Source organism: Gossypium hirsutum, chromosome A03, assembly GCF_007990345.1.
Source record: "Gossypium hirsutum isolate 1008001.06 chromosome A03, Gossypium_hirsutum_v2.1, whole genome shotgun sequence".
In the NCBI taxonomy this organism is placed as follows: domain Eukaryota; kingdom Viridiplantae; phylum Streptophyta; class Magnoliopsida; order Malvales; family Malvaceae; genus Gossypium; species Gossypium hirsutum.
The window spans coordinates 80,336,535-80,354,217 of record NC_053426.1 but is presented as its reverse complement, the minus strand read 5'-3'; the positions used below and the strand labels follow the sequence as shown (position 1 = coordinate 80,354,217).

The following is a 17,683-nucleotide window of genomic DNA, read 5'->3' as shown; positions in this document are numbered from 1 at the left end:
TGAACCCTTATAATCATAGACTTGAAAACAAATCACCGATATAGAAGCTGCTAGGCATAAGCCTGAATTACACACCGGCACAAAGCCTGCTAGACCCAAGGTCTGATATTTATTCACCAGCAATAAGCCTGCTAGGCACGAAGCCCGATCAATGTCACCGGCACAAAGCTTGCTAGGCTCAAAGCCCGAATATCCAAATTATAGAATCATTCCACAACATTTCACATATCGAATAGTTCAATATTCCATGTAACACATACACACTTTCAGGGTTTTCAAATCAATTGAATAAAACTCAATTACATTAAATCATTTATATATATATCACAATCGGCTAACATAATAATAGATTATTAAGTTTAAATCATCATAGTAAAACATTCCATGTTCAAAATAAACCATGTTTAATTGCTTAAAGGCTTACCTCGGATATCGACGGACGCTACGAATCGACTATTCGACTATTTTTGTTTTTCCCCGATCCAAGTCCGATTTCCTTTGTTCTTGATCTATATAATTTCAAATTAACCTCATTTAAATACAATTTCATTCAATTTAATCCAACAACACGTAAATGGGTAACTTACCATTTTACCCCTGATATTTCATAATTTTACAATTTAGTCCAAAATTGCACAAAACACAAAATACACCAAATCTCACAACAACATAGTTGAGCCGAATTTTCAACATACTCATACTAGTCCATATATTTTATTTATTTTACATTTTAGTCCTTTAATTTATTATTTTGCAATTTAGTCCTATTAACTTAAAATCATCAAAAACTTCAATACAAAACTTGTTAATCTAAAACATATTTTTGATATTTCATCATAAAACATCACAAAACACAAATATTCATCAAGCATAACACAAAATATTCACCAAAATCAAAAATTCAAGCATGGGTCGGGTAGTATTCGAAGCAACGATCTCAAAAATGTAAAAATTACCAAAAACCGAAGTAAAAACATACCTTGATTTAGCTTGAGAAGTAGGAGAATGCCTAAACCTTTTCTTTTCTTTTTATTTTACTAGTTTAGGTCATGCAAAGATAAAAACAACCATGGCTTTTAATTTTTTTATGTTTTGTAATATTATAACCTTTTAATTCAATTACAAATTTATCCTTTATTAATCAATATAAAATCATCATATTACATGGTCACTACCGTCCATCTAATTAAACATGGTCAAATTACCACTTAAATACTTCAACTTACAAAGCCATCAACAATTTGGCCCTTATGCTTTTAACTATCAAGTTTTCATTTTATGCGATTAAGCCCTTTTATTTAATTAAGCACACAAACAATCAAATTTTTGTACGAAATTTTCACACATGCAAATTCACATATAATAAACACAAAAAATAATATTTAAATATTTTTCTGACTCTGATTCGTGGTCCTGAAACCATAATTTCGATTAGGGTCTAAATCGAACTGTTACAAGTTACCTCCTGATCTAAACTGAATCCATAATGTTTTTCATGTCTTTATGCTACGGAGGTATCGATCTGACCCATTGCCTGTTGTTTCGATAAAGGATGCAGAGGTGAGACTGAATTTATTTCATGAGGAAGAACCCATACATATTCAAGATCGAGAGGAAAAATTTCTAAGGAGGAAGCGAATTCCGTTGGTTAAGGTACTATGGCAGAATCACAACACTAAAGAGGTTACACAGGAGTTATAAGATGCAATGCGGCGATAGTATCTTCATCTGTTTGGATCAGGTAAATTTTGAGGATGAAATTTCTTTTAAGGAGGGGAAAGTTGTCACGGCCTGAAGCGTGGGTTAAAATTTCAAGATATATTTATTAATGTTGAATTTATTTTATTATTTGCTTGGGCATGTTAAAGGCCTTTAACTAAGACTGATCTGTTAAGAACTTTTGAAAACCCTGTTTTTTCCCTCCCTATTTTTTCCTATAAGCCACATAACCTAATGCCATAACCCTAGTGTACCGCCCAACCCTAATGTATAAACATACTTTTCTAAAGCAGCTCCCTCTTTTTATTTTCCCTAGTTTTGTGCCACCCCTTAAACCCTAAATTTTTTAGTTTCTCTTCTCCTTTCTCTCTAGCTTCATTTTTTTTCTTCTCCTCATCCCTTCTCTTCTCTTTTTACCTTGTTTTCTCTTGTATCATCCCCCTCTCTTCTCCCTGTTTTTTTCTCTTTTCTTTCTTCACTTTTCCTAGTCGTTGTACCTTGCACCCTTAAGCCGTCAATTTCCTCTCTTTTCTCTCTAGATGCTGCCACATCTACCACCACTTTGGACTACCATTTTGCTTTTCTTTTCTGAATTACCCTCTATTAGTTTGGACCCATTGGTGCTTAGATCAGTCCACGATTGATTCCGTTCCCAATCACTAGTGATTGGTAAGTGTGATCCTTCATATTAGTTAGCATTAAGGAGTGTGACCTATACTCCATCTTTTTATTATGTTTTACAGGATCTATGTGGTCTTCTGTTTGTAGCTAGTGTTGTTTTCTAACATGTGTGTTTTGTATTTTGTGTGGTTTTTGTCTTAAGGACTAGGTCTGGGAAAACCGGATCAGACCTGAACTAGAGGAATGTACCAGAGAAGTAAAAGAGTGTCACAAGCGTGTGGGTGAAGTTGTGTATCCTAATTGTGTTGTGTCGTGTGTATATGTGGTTTTGGTCAAATGTATAAGTGCTTTAGAGCATTATTACTTGCTTTTTTTTATGATTGCTAAAAAATGTCGATTTGTGAATATGAAAGCACATAGAAACGTCATATTTGAAAAGAGTACATCCTTTGGTAAATTGTTGATAAAGCGAGAGTACTATTTGGTTGAAAAGTCAACCATGTGCTGTAAGTATGGGTGTAATATGCTACCATTTTCAGATTCATTATTGTTGAGTATGTGTTCGATGTTGTTTCATTGTTAATTCTACAACTTTAACTGATGCATGCTTATCGTTTATATTTAAATAGTAAACTGTTACCGGTTGCATGATAATAGCATGTTAACACTGTTACTGTTCTATTTTTTTATATCGTTAGCATGACATATTGTTGCACTGAGATTGGGATATTGAAGGAAAAAGTACAAGTTTTAAATGTCGAATCAATTTGTCGATCAAATCTACTATTATATTGGCGGTACATTCACAATATATTGTCTTGGTGTTTAGGGATGGACGAGTTCTGAGGAACTCCTATTGTGGTATGTAGGGTTAGATTGGGGTAGAGGACTGCATTGTTATTCATGAACATATCATTGAAAACTATGAATTCTATAGAAAACGTGATTCTGGCTTGTACCATGTATTGTATTCTTGTATGCTATTATTTATTGCTCTGTTTGATTACTATACATATGTTAAGGCCACACTGGGCTTCATAGCTCACTCTTAGTTTTCCCATATTTTAAGATAACTTGTTAGGTTAGGCTCGGACTCGGCACTCTAAGCATTGTCATCGATTTTAAACAAAAGTACTTTTAAACTTTATTTGATAAATTCTGTTCGTTTTTGTTTCATATAAACGGATTGTGGCATGAACGCGATTATTCTTTTGTTTTGGGTTTTGCAAGTTACGCTATAATCAGATAATATTTATTATCTATTTTTAATCATGGAAAATGTATCATTTTTTAAATAATGAATAAAACTTTGGTCTTAAATTTTCAATTATAAAATATGAGATGGAATAGAATGTTAACTTTATTTGAAAAATAAATCTGATTTTCAATTGGCATAAAACTTAGCAATTTAGTCCCTAAACCAATTCTGAATTGCAATGATAACGTTTTTGTTAAAACTCGTTGAAAGCAAAATCTGATTTTTGATCGATAAACAAATTGATTAAAACAATAATGAGTTCCGACGTATATTGAAATTGAATATTTTACTGACCTATTTTGGTGGTTAAAGTGATTAACGTTTGGGTCAGATTAAAGAAATTACAATATCATAGCATTTAAAATATTATTTATGAAGGATATTGTATTGAAATTAATTAGTTTTGATCTCTAATATATATTATCTAACATGATACGGCTCCCATATATTTATTTTTGGGTCTATTTTTATTTAAAACAGCTTTAATTAACTTAAAAGTATGAATTTGAGAATTTAGAAATGAACCCTACATATTCAAATAGTGTAACACCCCGAACCCGAGACTGTCGCCGGAGTCGAACACGAGGTGTTAACAGACTTCAAACCACTTATTAAAAATTTCCCAGACAAGCTGCCAATCTGCGTACTAGTCACTTTAAAAATCATATCTTGAGTTCTAAAACTCGAAATCCAGTTCCGTAAATTTTCCCCGTAAATAGACTCATATATCTATATGGTAGAATTTTTTTAGAATTTTTGGTCAGGCCAATTGGTACAGTTTATTAGTTAAAGTCGTCCCTGTTCCTGGGTTCGACTACTCTGACCTTTGTGCATTACGACTTAGATATCTCCCTTTACAGAGCTTCAATACTTATGCCGTTTGTTTCTAATGAGACTAGACTCAAAAGGGAATCTATACATATAAGGCATGACTTCTAATTGTCTCTGATTAATTTATGGTGAATTTCTAAAGTCGGAATAGGGGATCCAGAAATCGCTCTGGCCCTGTTTCACAAGAGTTTAATTATCTCCTAACATACAGCTCATATGGTCGTTTCGTTTCTTCCATATGAAAATAGACTCATCGAGCTTTGATTACATAATTTATTCATTATTTAATTCCATTCCTACTATTTTTAGTGATTTTTCAATCTCACATCACTGCTGCTGCCAGCATCTGTTACTAAAGCAACTATGCCTATTTCGTGATTTCTCCTTGATCTAACTAATAATTCATCATACATATCACAAATTATGATCATGACTAGCCATGCCAAAGGCTAATCATTGTCAAACATCTCCCTACTACACTATTTCCATATCATGAATTTTAACACAAAAAATAATCAACCATGACGTATGGCATAAAAATCGAATAGGCCTCAACTATTATTCAACCAAAACCGAATTGGCCCAATATCAGTCATGACCACATTATAAAACCCATTTACTAAGATTTATAACTAAATATCATAGGACCCAAAGTCCAAATTAACATTTATGCCATTTTCACATGGCTGAAAGTTTACATACCAAAGTTCAAACACAACATAATAGCCTATACATGCCGAAATGTTCTCCTAGACCGACTAAGAAGAAAGTACCAAAACTTGCTAGCTGGTGTGATGACTTCGATGACGGTCCCAAGCATGCAAAAAGACGAGTCCAAGAAACCTAAAGTAGGTGACAAGCAAACACCGAGTGAGTATATAACTCAGTAAGTCATAAGCATTACATAATTATCCATTAATAAATTGTCACATGAGAAAACAAGTGAAAAGGGGTTAATTCTCTCCACCCATACCAACTATGCCATGGTTCCTTAGACCTTTCGGCTCAATATCATACAAAGTACTACATCAAATTTTCATATGCTACTCAACATGGTATTTGAGGCATTTTCCATGGATGCTTTCATTCTCGTTACATTCATGCAACTAAATAACATTCCCTCTATTCCAGGATGAATCTCATGTACGTCACTTCAAGTATAATTATCACATAGGTTCAAAACTTATCAAGCAAGAATTCCAAATATAAACATAACGTCTATTAGCCATGAACTCAAGACACTTACTCATCCGCTGTCCGTGACCAACTCAATAAGGTCGCACACTTAGTGTCAATAGTGCTTCAAAAACATATAGTAACTCCGCACACTTAGTGTTATATAATCAAACTCGCACACTTAGTGCTTACATAATCAAACTCGCACACTTAGTGCTATATAATCAAACTTGCACACTTAGTGCTATGCAATTTAAACCCGCACACTTAGTGCCAATCTCATGATCATAATTGTTTATACCCGCACACTTAGTGCCGAAATCAACATCTCAATACACCTCACCTCTTTTCTTTTTCATTCAATACTTTCATCACCCCATGCATACGTGTATATATATATTTATCATTCCATTCGACATAATTACATAGACATTATGACTATTTAAATCAATACCAAATATATGCTTAATGACTTACCTTGTGTTGGGTAAAATAACTCCAAGTCGACTACTCGATGATCTTCGATTTCCCCTTGTTGGACGCCTCTCCTTTAGGATCTTGAGCTCATTCAAATAAATTAACTCATTCAACCGCTTTGCTACATATATTGGTATTCACATTTTAATGATTTTATGACATACGGAATGGCATGGTAAAATTTTTATCTTGCTACCTTGTGTTCTTAGCTATTCGGCTAATAACCTTATGCAATTACCATACTTTCAATAATCTAATCACACATGCATATGCATACTTGGACATTCGGCAATCACCTTGCTAATTTTATACTCAACATCACATAAGCTCCCAAGTGATGGCCGAATATGTATATCTATACTATCACCTATAATTCCTCAATCACAACATTTCATCTCATGAACACTTGACCCATTTCTCACAAAAATGAAACAACAACTAAAATGAACATCCCATTTTTATCCCATATAGTCGATTGCTTCATTTGTTACCCAACTAACAATTCAACAATTTCAACCTCATTACAACCTCTACCTATTCAATATAACATGAACACAATCCTACACCCCTAAAGTAGATTCGGCAATCACTTAACCCATTTTAACCTCAACTTTCAAGTTAAAAGAAATTAACCACTCACCATCTCCTACACTACTATCCATTTTAATGACATTAACACATCTACTAAGAGTTTCAAACTTCTTGGCCGAATTTCAACCCCAAAATCCTAAGTCTAATCTATAGGATGAGTAGAATTGGAACTAACCATCTCAAACATGCATAGATTTTCAAGAATCATTCAATACATACCTCATTCTAGCCATCTTCCAAGCCAAAATCAAATAACCAAGTCTCCCTTCCTTCTCCTCACTTACGGCAATTGCCAAGAAAAAAAAAGATGAACACTTCCTCTTCCCTCCTTATTTTTTTCACCTTTTTCCTTTTTTAATTCCTTTTTATTTTAATTGTTAACTAAACAAAACATATTAAATTAGAATAAGTGGAGCTCCATCACCCCTTGGCCGGCCACTCTACTTCTTTTGGGTAAATTGACATGCAAAACCACCCTTTTTGGTACATGCACTAATAGACCATTTTAAATTAGCCTATCATATTTCACCATGTCTCATATTGATCCCTATTCAATAATTTCTCATGCAATTGGCAAAATTAGGGAATGAAACCTCCACATATGCATGTACACATATAATAAGCATAGAATATAGCAATTAATTATTTTTTTTTATGACTCGGTTTTGTGGTCCCGAAACCACTTTCCGACTGGGGTCACACTAGGGCTGTCACAAATAGTAATGATTAGTGTATTTAAAATGTAATGGATGAAAAAGTTATGAACATATTTCTTTTTCCTATTTTTATTTTTTACTTTAGTATCATAAACTCTTTCTATCCGTACAAAAAAAATCTATTGTTTAGGGTTCATATGAATAAATTGTGTTGTACAAGTTATTATATTTCATGACCATGAAATTATATTTCTTTACCAAAATCAAATGTTCGAGAAAATTCTAATATCTTTCACCTAAAATATCAAGTATATGTTATTTTAATAACATGTAAAAAATGTGATAAGCGAAGGGCTACGACAAGTGACCAAATTTATTAATAATAAAAATTAAATGATTTAATTAAATTAAATTAAAAGTTTATGATGTATATGAAAATTAATGCTTAATTTAATGATTTAAATTATAAATTACCAAAAAACTTTTTAACTTTATAGAATTTCACATCACATGAGATTGGAAGTTACATGAATTATAGTTCAACAAATCTATTAATTTGTGCATTAATTGTATTGAAAATAATTTATTATTTATGGTATAATCGTTGTGCTATAAAATCACATATCTAAATTAGATCTCATGATTAATTACATATGTCTGTGTTTTGGTCAATAATGATAATGATATTATTATAGCCGTGGTTAAATTACTTATATAAATGAGAAACTAAGATGGAGCAGCTGCGCAAGCGCGGCGCCTACCAGTCTTTTGTGATGAACAATTCCAACCAATTAAACGTCTTATGGGGTCTAATCTTGACTACCAATCACCGATTTTCCGTTTAAGCATAATTACCTTTTAACCCTCTCATTTAAAAAAAATTATTTTAATAATCTATTTAATATTTTTATTTTTTTAACTTATATTGTTTATTAAATCACTCAAAATGTATGAAAAAATTAATGTTTGTTAACTTTATTGGCTTGACATCCATGTGGATTGTCATGTGCATACCATGTTGCAATTAATTATTTTTTAAAAAAATTAAAAATATGAAAAAATATATTTTTTATTTTTCTATAAATTTTTATCATTTTAATTATTTTTTGATATTTAAAATATTTTAATTTTATTTTTTAAATTTTTTTAAAATTTAATTATTTTAAATTTTTTACATAGTAATTCACGTGTATACCACCACGTTAACAAAATTAACAAATATTAAAATTTTCATTCATTTTAATATAATTTGATAGGTAATACAAGTGTAAAGGGTTAAAAAAATAAAAAAATAAAATGAAAGGAATAAAATAATTTTTTTTAATTGGAAGGGTAAACAAATATTATGCCTTTGGTTTAAGATTAACTTTACATTACGTTTTAAAAAAATAAATAAACTCCTAAATTTTCAGATCACGTGCTTCATTTGCTTCTGAAGAAAATAAAATAGTATTGATATCATATTCTCCAAATTTATATTAAGAATATTACATATAGTGATATAATTGATAACATACTTGTTTATTTTCTTACTATAATTTTGTAAAATATATAAAAAAATTCCTAAATTTCATTTATATGAGAACTTTTATTTATCCAAATAAATGACCCCTTATTTTCTCGGAATTATATAGTATTTTATTATCTCAGTTGGTTTGTATTTATCACAATTCCACTTGAAATAATGCTATTGTAAATAAAGTATGTTTTAAAATTATAATGCTAAATTATATAATATACATGAGTTAACAATAAATTAATTTAATCGATAATATTTAATTATTCTTATAACTTTTTATAATAAAGAGAAAAAATTTTTTGTTTATTTTATAGATATTTTATTTTTTTACAAAAACTTTTGCTAATATTTTTAATTTAATTATATATATTATTTTTTATTTTATATCTAACTATTAATACATATATAATAAATAATTTTTTTCTCATATTATTAAACTAATAATAAAACAAGGCATAAATATAAAGATAGTTTCTTCAATAATTTATATATAAAATGAAGTTTATAAAAATTATAGTTATCTACAGCCGTGACATCTGTAGTTGACGTTCGTGACTTTAATTATCAGTAATCATTACTCAATTAATGGTAATAAATATTAACAATCGTTATATGTGTATTTTTTTTAATGGTTTAATGTTACATCGTATTTTCATTTTAGAAAATCAAATCTAAATAAAAATTATGAAATTCAAGATGATTTACATTAACTGTTAAAAAGTGATAATATTATAAAATCGTTTCTCATATTATCTTTGGTGACTATCGCTGTTGAAACATGTGAAGAATATATTTACACATTTCGTTTCCTTATAGAGCAAAACAGTTACAACCAATGAAAAAATGGTTGAATAAAATCATTCGCTCTTTAATTCCGACACCGAGCGACGGCGGTAACGAGCAGAAGAAGATCCCCCAGCGTGTCCACTATTGTTACCAACCTTCCCCTTTTTCAAATGCTTCTTGAAGTAGAAATCGAGGAAGAGACAAAGAATTACGGCATTGAGAACAGAGTTGAAACCCCAAGCTCCCATTCCATTGCACCCACCTTTCACAAAATGCAGGAAAAGAACCCCAAAATGGCAGACCAAATTACACCCCAAAAGCACCACCTGGCAATTCACCACGAACGAGAAGCAGGCGGTCGGCAGCCCAATCTCCGTCCAGAATCGGTACCCATACACCACTGAGTATAACAAAGTGGATAATAAAATAGCCAACACTTGAAACGATTGACAGAACTCCAGCCATAGAAAAGACATGAATAAAAGAATTGATTGGTTGAAAAGGTGAAAGAATGTTAGTTTACGGCTGCGGAGGATGATGAAGAATGTTCGGAGGAGGTGAAGGAAACGGGAGAGATAAAAGATGTACGACCAGAAGAACACCCGACCCGAAGCGCGGGTTCCCAGTGGGAAGCAGAGGAACCATTGGAATGGGGTTGTGATGGTTTTCGTACGGCGCCAGAACCAGCGGGTGTCGCGAATATCGGCGACCGAGGATAGGAGGATGCCGGTGAAAATGACAGCGGAGATTAACGAGATGCAGAGGCTGTGGATGGCTGGGATAGGGCCAAGCGGAACACCCCGGCGCTTGGGGAGGATGTGAGAGAGCAAGCTGTGGAGGGTGGTCGCGGCGAAGACGTAGATGGAGATGGAGGAGAAGAGGAAGGACCACGTGGAGCCAAACGTTTGGGTGTTGCTCCATCGGAAGTTGACGATGCATGGATGCTCTGAAAGATAGTATTTCACGGACTGCATGATGATCATCTTTTATGTTACATCAAAATCAAACTAAAAACAAAAATAACAAATTTATTGTGTAATTTCAAGGAGTTTTACTTATGTTCTTGAAGATTCAGAATGGGAAGTTTAAATTACGAAGACAAATTGAAGACGACGCTGGCTATCTATTTGTACCTTTGAGCTTGACACGCTGGCTGGAAATTGAGATATTGAAAGTCAAATGGAAGGTTCCATGTCCTGAGTTCCAATGTTTTTTATTTAATTTAAAGAAAAGATAAAAATAAAATAATAGGTGCACTGTTGTAGGAGCAGCCGTGGTACCTTGCAGGTCAAGCCAGTAATTATTTTAAAAGGGTTAGAATTTAAATTTTTATTTTTAAAAGCCAGTAATTTTATTATTTTAATATTTATATTTTAATAATTTTTAAATAATTAAATTAAATTTTTATTATTTTTAAGGAATATCAAAGTGTAATTTTATACTTATAAATTTTAAAGAAACTTAAATAAAAAAAAATTCATCGAGCACCTGCCAACCGCGGTGGCTACTCCCCTGGTAAGTGGGTTGAAGAAGTTTCCATTGTAATAAGATTCAGCAACAAAATGGAGAAAATTTATATCTTTTTTTGCGCAATTCTAGTTTTTGGCTTACTTTTGATTCCCTTTTATTTATTTCTTATTGATTTATTATTTAAATATGTTTTATTTGATTTAATTTGAAGTCTAAAAGTTAAAAAATCCTAATTATAATTAAATTGTACTAGAGGTCCTTAAACTTTAATTCTTATTTTAAATTGGTCTTCAAACTTTAAAATATTTTAATTAAATCAACAAAATTTTAAAGTTATGTTAATTAAGTTCTTTTGTTATTAAAATTGTTAATTTTATTGTTAAGCAATACATCATATCCTCTATGGTAGAATAAAAAATTAACATATTAAAAAAAATAAAACCAAAAAAGGGTTAAAAGGAAAAACGCGGCATAAAGTAAAAACTTCTGGAGTAAGAGGCAGAAGCAAACTAATAGGTGAAGGGAAGTGAAAAAAAAAGGAGAGGGAGAGAGAGTTAAGGGTGACATAAGTTTTCTTTTTCTTTCTTTTTTTTTTATCTAAAACATGGGGAGGTTTACTGCAGGGAATTAAAAAAAAAATTGCGGATGAGTATCCAAGAAAATCATGTAAGATTTGGTCAGTTTCATAACTTCCATTGCTTTTAAATATATTAATTATTTATTACACATTACAAGCAATATTAGATGATGATTATTATAATTAATAATTGACCTTTTCCTAAAATTTAATTATATCACATGATTTGAATTAATGAAAGAGATCGAAGTTGACAAAGAAATACATTTCATACAATCCTTTTGGGGGAATTAGAATTTGATTGTCAAATTTTACTTTGATATTTAAATCCTTCTGGCTTTTCAAATGAAAGGTATGAAATACTCAAATGTTCATTGGAATGCATTTTACTCATTGCTAAATGCTTAACAACTTTATATCTATCTTTAATTGAATCGGTTTTATGAATCGAAATAGTTTATTATTATTTTTATATATAAATAATTTAAATTCAAAGTAAATATATATATATAAATATAAATACATATATGTGGTAAGATTTAAACTTAAAATATTAAAGTGTTCTAAATTTTTAAAAATATTATTTATATAAATTGTTTACATACATCTTAAATATGTCATAATTTAATATAAATTTTCTTGTTTGAGTCAATTTATATGAATTATAGCTTCAATGCACTCGAATTATTTTATAATCAACTTAAAATCATAGAGAGGAAGTAAATATATTTATAATTTTTAGCTGTTTTAGTAAATCGAAAATAAAGAAATAAGATATTGAATTGATTAAATTATAGATAAAATGGTAAAAAATTGTGTCTATATATTCTATTTCGGATTAGATCTTGAACAACGTACCTCTTTATATCTTATACATTTTAAAAAAAAATATAATGCAATGGATAAAAATTATCCTCGAATTATCTTTTTAATAGTCAACATTGGAATGTTAATAATATTTTATAGGAAAAAGAGAGAAAGCGATGTAGGATGTCCTAAGAAATTTATTCATCAATAGTAATCTCTTAACCCAATAATAATAAGAGTATTATATTTTTAGTATGAAAATTGAAAGTCAATTATCCAAATAAACAAATTTTTATATCATAAAAAAATCATAGAAAACTAATATATTACGTTTGGAACAAGATGTGATATTCTCGTTCAATTCACAAGTGCGGTAGCCTTCCCAGTTCCCATGATTTATCAGGTTTCTAGCCTCCAATTAAATATCATAAACAAATGTACTTTTGAGAAAATATTTAATTGAGAGAGAATTAAATATAAATCTTACATCAGCACATCTAGAATGTCAGGTTGAAATAAGAAAAGATGTCCACCTCTTTTTTCAACAAAAACAATGTCCGTCAAGTACTCAACTCAAATGCATAATTAATCTACACCTACTTTTCCCATTACATTGGAATTGCATATATATTATTCCATCACGATTCATATAATTTTATTAGTATGGTTTTTGTTAGGTTTGAGGCATATTTGAATTTGATAATTTTTAATGTAATATTTGTGTTTTTTTTGGTCTAATATGGTATTTATATAGTAAAAAGTTTTATATTTTAGTACAAGAAAATAATAATGTTAATCTTTTAGTGTTTAATTCGAGTTTTAGATTGATTTAATTAAAATTTATAGTTAACTAATAATATTAACAAATAATTTTCATCAAATCAACCTTAAAATATGAATTATATTACATATTGTATGTACAAAGTAAACGTAAAATTAAATAAACTCATAATTAACACTATATTTATTCTATTTACAAAATCATGAAAAATTCAAATCTTATCAATAAACTCTTATCAAAATAACCCTGAAACTTATATTGGACACTAAAAGTTAACATCCTTACCTTTGGATACTAAAATATACAACTGTGTCAGATACAAGTATTAGATTAGACAAAAATAACATAACTACCGCATTAAAAAAAATGTGAAACTCAAGTGCTAAATAATATATTAAGACTTTTTAGTATAATAAGATACATATTGATTTTAGTGCGACTTAATATGTCATTTTTTTATTTATCAGTATTTTAATTTACATTTATATATATTTATAGTTATTTTAAAAATATATTAATATATATACAAGTGTATCTCAATTATATAGAAAGAAATATATTTACGTACAAATGCAACGAAATTTAACATTTCCTTTCCCTCCTTCCTTTACAAATTTTTTAAATGTCTCCAAGTTTCTTACATTTTAATTTGCTCTCTAAATTTAAAAAATTTTAATTATATCTCCAAGCTTTGAAGGTTATATTAATCAAGTCCTTTCATTATTAAAACCATTAATTTCACTATTAAATAACACATTAAATATTATATGAAATGATTTTATATTCAATTAAAGAAAAATATAAAATGACATAAACTTAACGAAAAAATTAAAAAGTAAAATTCAAAACCAAATTAAAACTATAACTATAAAGAAATAGAGGAACTTTGAAGACCAATTAAACCTATTAAAAACATAAAAACCTAAAGCTTAAAGATTGAACAATATTAAAATTATAAGGAGATTGTAGGACTGGTGGGAAAAATTACAAGAATGGAATTTTTGTATTGAAATTTTAATTAACCCAAGCATATCAATATCAAAATACATACACACGCACAAGTTGTCTAACATAATTTAAAACCTCATATTCAATCATAAAACACCAAAATACACAAATTTCACTTATGGGTACTTTTCCAAATATGAACCCTAGGTTGAATTATTGCTAGCATAAGCTTAATCGAGCTACCGGGACTCCAAAAACGTAAAAATCATTAAAAACGAGGCTAGAACGACTTACAATCGAGCTTGGAAGTTTGAAAAACCCTAGCCATGGTTTCTCCTTGCTATATTCGGCCATGGGGTTGAAGATAAGCAAAATTGGCTTTTAATTTTGTATTTTAATTCATTTTACCCCTAAATGACCAAAATGCCCTTACTACTAAACTTTCCAAAAATTCCATCCATGTCCAATTTTTGTCCATAGACTTAGAAATTGGTAAAATTGCTATTTAAGACCTCCTAATTAATATCTCAAAACAATTTCATACTAGAAACTTCTAGAATGCAAGTTTTACAAATTATTCGATTTAGTCCCTAATTTCAATTTAAGCACTTTATGCATAAAATTTCTTCACGAAATTTTCACACAATCATGCAATCATATCATAGACCTCAAAATAATCATAAAATAATTATTTCTATCTCAGATTTTGTGTTCACGAAACTGCTATTCCGACTAGGCTCAAAATCAGGATATTACAACTCTCCCCTCCTTTAGGGATTTTCGTCCCCGAAAATCTTACCAGAAAAGTGGTCTTCACTTTTAATCTCATATTCGGTGCCGAAGAACTTTCACTTAGGCTGTACCTCCAATTCATCTCTTTAATTTCTCATATGATCTGAAAGCTTACAGTCTCAACTCTCAACTGTTCTTAAATTTTCAACCCTTCTCCGTTTCCCTTGTCATCTTGACATAAAACCAGATCTCAATTTGGTTAATGGAGACTAGAATTCCAAGAAATTCAACAATCAAAAAGACCTGAAATTCCATGAATCTGATGAGTAGGAATTCATTCAATACCGATATGATTTATAGATCTCGCCAAACATTTAACAATAGGATACATCACATTTTCCTCTTTCCGCTATGGAAATAATTCTGATATGGCCTCAAGAATAATCCTTCTCATTTCCATCCCAATATCAACACTGACAAGGATAATTTTGATAGATCCCAATGCTCGGCTTTAACCCCTTTAACAACTCCGATTTTATGTAACATCTAATGCTCTAAACTATCACATTACCTCACTGTCTTGAAACACATCACAATTCATACAACAGTACATTACTAAAAGTCAGGAAGTCTTTGCTCAATGTAGACTAGTCTAGTTCAGACGCTTCGGTTACCAATATTCTCATCTATCCAAACTTTGTCAACATGTAATAAACTTTTCAGCTTTCACAAGACGAAAACCTTATCATTCGTAGTGACTTTAACTAATATCCAACTCTTTCTAATAAATATACACTTCTCGTTCAGACTATTTACTCTTTTATCAGTACAAAATGAAATTCTATTATCAGACTTGAGAAAAATAATCCTGACATAATTGTCACATGAAATCTTTCAAATAAATAATTCACCATACCGACTGAAACTCGCGCTTTTATCACCTATGCCTTTATTGATGTCAAATCCTTACACAGAAATTAGAAAAATCCCAATACTAAAATCACCACATTACCAAGATCAAATTAGAAGTATAGTCATATTTGACATGATTATCACGAGCTGAAGAACGCACTTCGAACATGAGTCATAATTGACAAATTATGCAATAAAGATAACAAGAAAACCGAATAAAGAAATCCAAGATAGAGAAACCCATAATAAAGAAATCCAGAATAAAGAGATCCAGGATAAAGAAACCCAAGATATGATACTATGCCGGAGAATCGAAAACCAAACTCATAGAGAAAATACAGAATACCCCGATAATTCTTCAAAGAAAGAAAGTCCAAAAGAAAACATCATTTAATCCCACTGAAATCAAATATAACAAGATCAATATATCTTCCCATACATATATATCAGATGAAGCATCAAGTAGAAGAAACAGAATTATAATATCATATGTATTCTCTCATCAATTCTTATCAGACGAAATGAAATAGAATACCCGATGAAATAGAGCAATATAAATTATAAACCAGTCAGACTACCAATGCTTTCATCTAACACCAGAATTAGAAGACATTCCCATATAACAAGAATTTCTTCAGAAGATCAATAGCCATAGAAATATTTCTGAGAACGGGTAAACACATAGAACATCTCAAAAGAGACTGCTAAATCTGTCCAGTCATAACTGTCACACTCAGATAATTCACATTTCAAATATCATTTCCCCAACTAGTTCTGCCGTAAAAAATTTCATATTAAACCATTCACTAAAGAATGCCAGTTCTGAATAAATTTCGATTTACACTTTTCTCGACCTTGCACCTGAGTAATTCGATTTACCAAAGAGAATTCCTTCTCTAATTGGGATAGTGCATAACTCCAATAATCTTTATATCAATCCGATACTTTACTGGCTCTGACTTTACTTATCAGCTCATTTTCAATCTCTGATCATACTTATAATTATTCTATCACTAAACTCTTTGGGTTCTCAACCGGAAATTTATTCAATACAAATCTCATGAAATTCCATTATAAGTACCACTTCGGTAAGGGGGAGGGGTTGTAGGACCTCTGACTCGACTTTCATGTATAAGATGTGTCATTTAATGGTAAAATTAACGGTTTTAGTAATGAAATGACTCGTCCAGGCTAAATTCAATCCATAACATATGCTTGAGAGGACTCATGTCAAGATTACCCGTCTGGGCTAAATCCCGTCCGTAACAACTGCAAGACCTCATTCATTTCGGGAAATCACATGTCCATCGAAATTTCCATTTATTCAAATGAAATTTAGCATCTTTCAAGCATTATCAAGCATGTGGTCAATCTCATGTATTTATGCATTTATGCAACTCAAATGTTCACATTCAACTCAAGTATAAAATTAACATTTTTATCATTTATCATTTGTCGGGCATTATAATTGATCGGGCACTTTTATTTATTGGGCTTTAATAAGTATGTGATCATTTCACATATTTATGACATTTATACAACTCACAAACACAACATTTAATTCAAGCATAAAAACATATACAATTTAGTTGCACGAACTTACCTTGACATTGTTCGTGTACGTAAAATCTACTAATTTGATATTTTCCTCTTTCCTTGTTCTAGCTCCAAATTTGGTCTATTCGGATCTATACGAGTAAATTTAACATCAATTTATCATATTTCACATTCAATTAGACTAAATTTTCATCCTAGGCAAAATTACCATTTTTCCCTAACTTTTCCATAAATTCCCATTTCATCCCTAGGCTCGGAAAATAAA

General features: G+C 30.4%; 1 protein-coding gene across 1 annotated transcript; it reads right to left on the bottom strand.

Annotated features, from left to right (window-relative positions):
• Positions 1–9,577: 9,577 nt before the first annotated feature.
• Positions 9,578–10,898, bottom strand: LOC107886367 (elongation of fatty acids protein 3-like). Its single transcript, XM_016810294.2, has one exon. The coding sequence runs from the start codon at positions 10,615–10,617 to the stop codon at positions 9,706–9,708; it is 912 nt and encodes a 303-aa protein (XP_016665783.1). The 5' UTR covers positions 10,618–10,898; the 3' UTR covers positions 9,578–9,705.
• Positions 10,899–17,683: the final 6,785 nt, after the last annotated feature.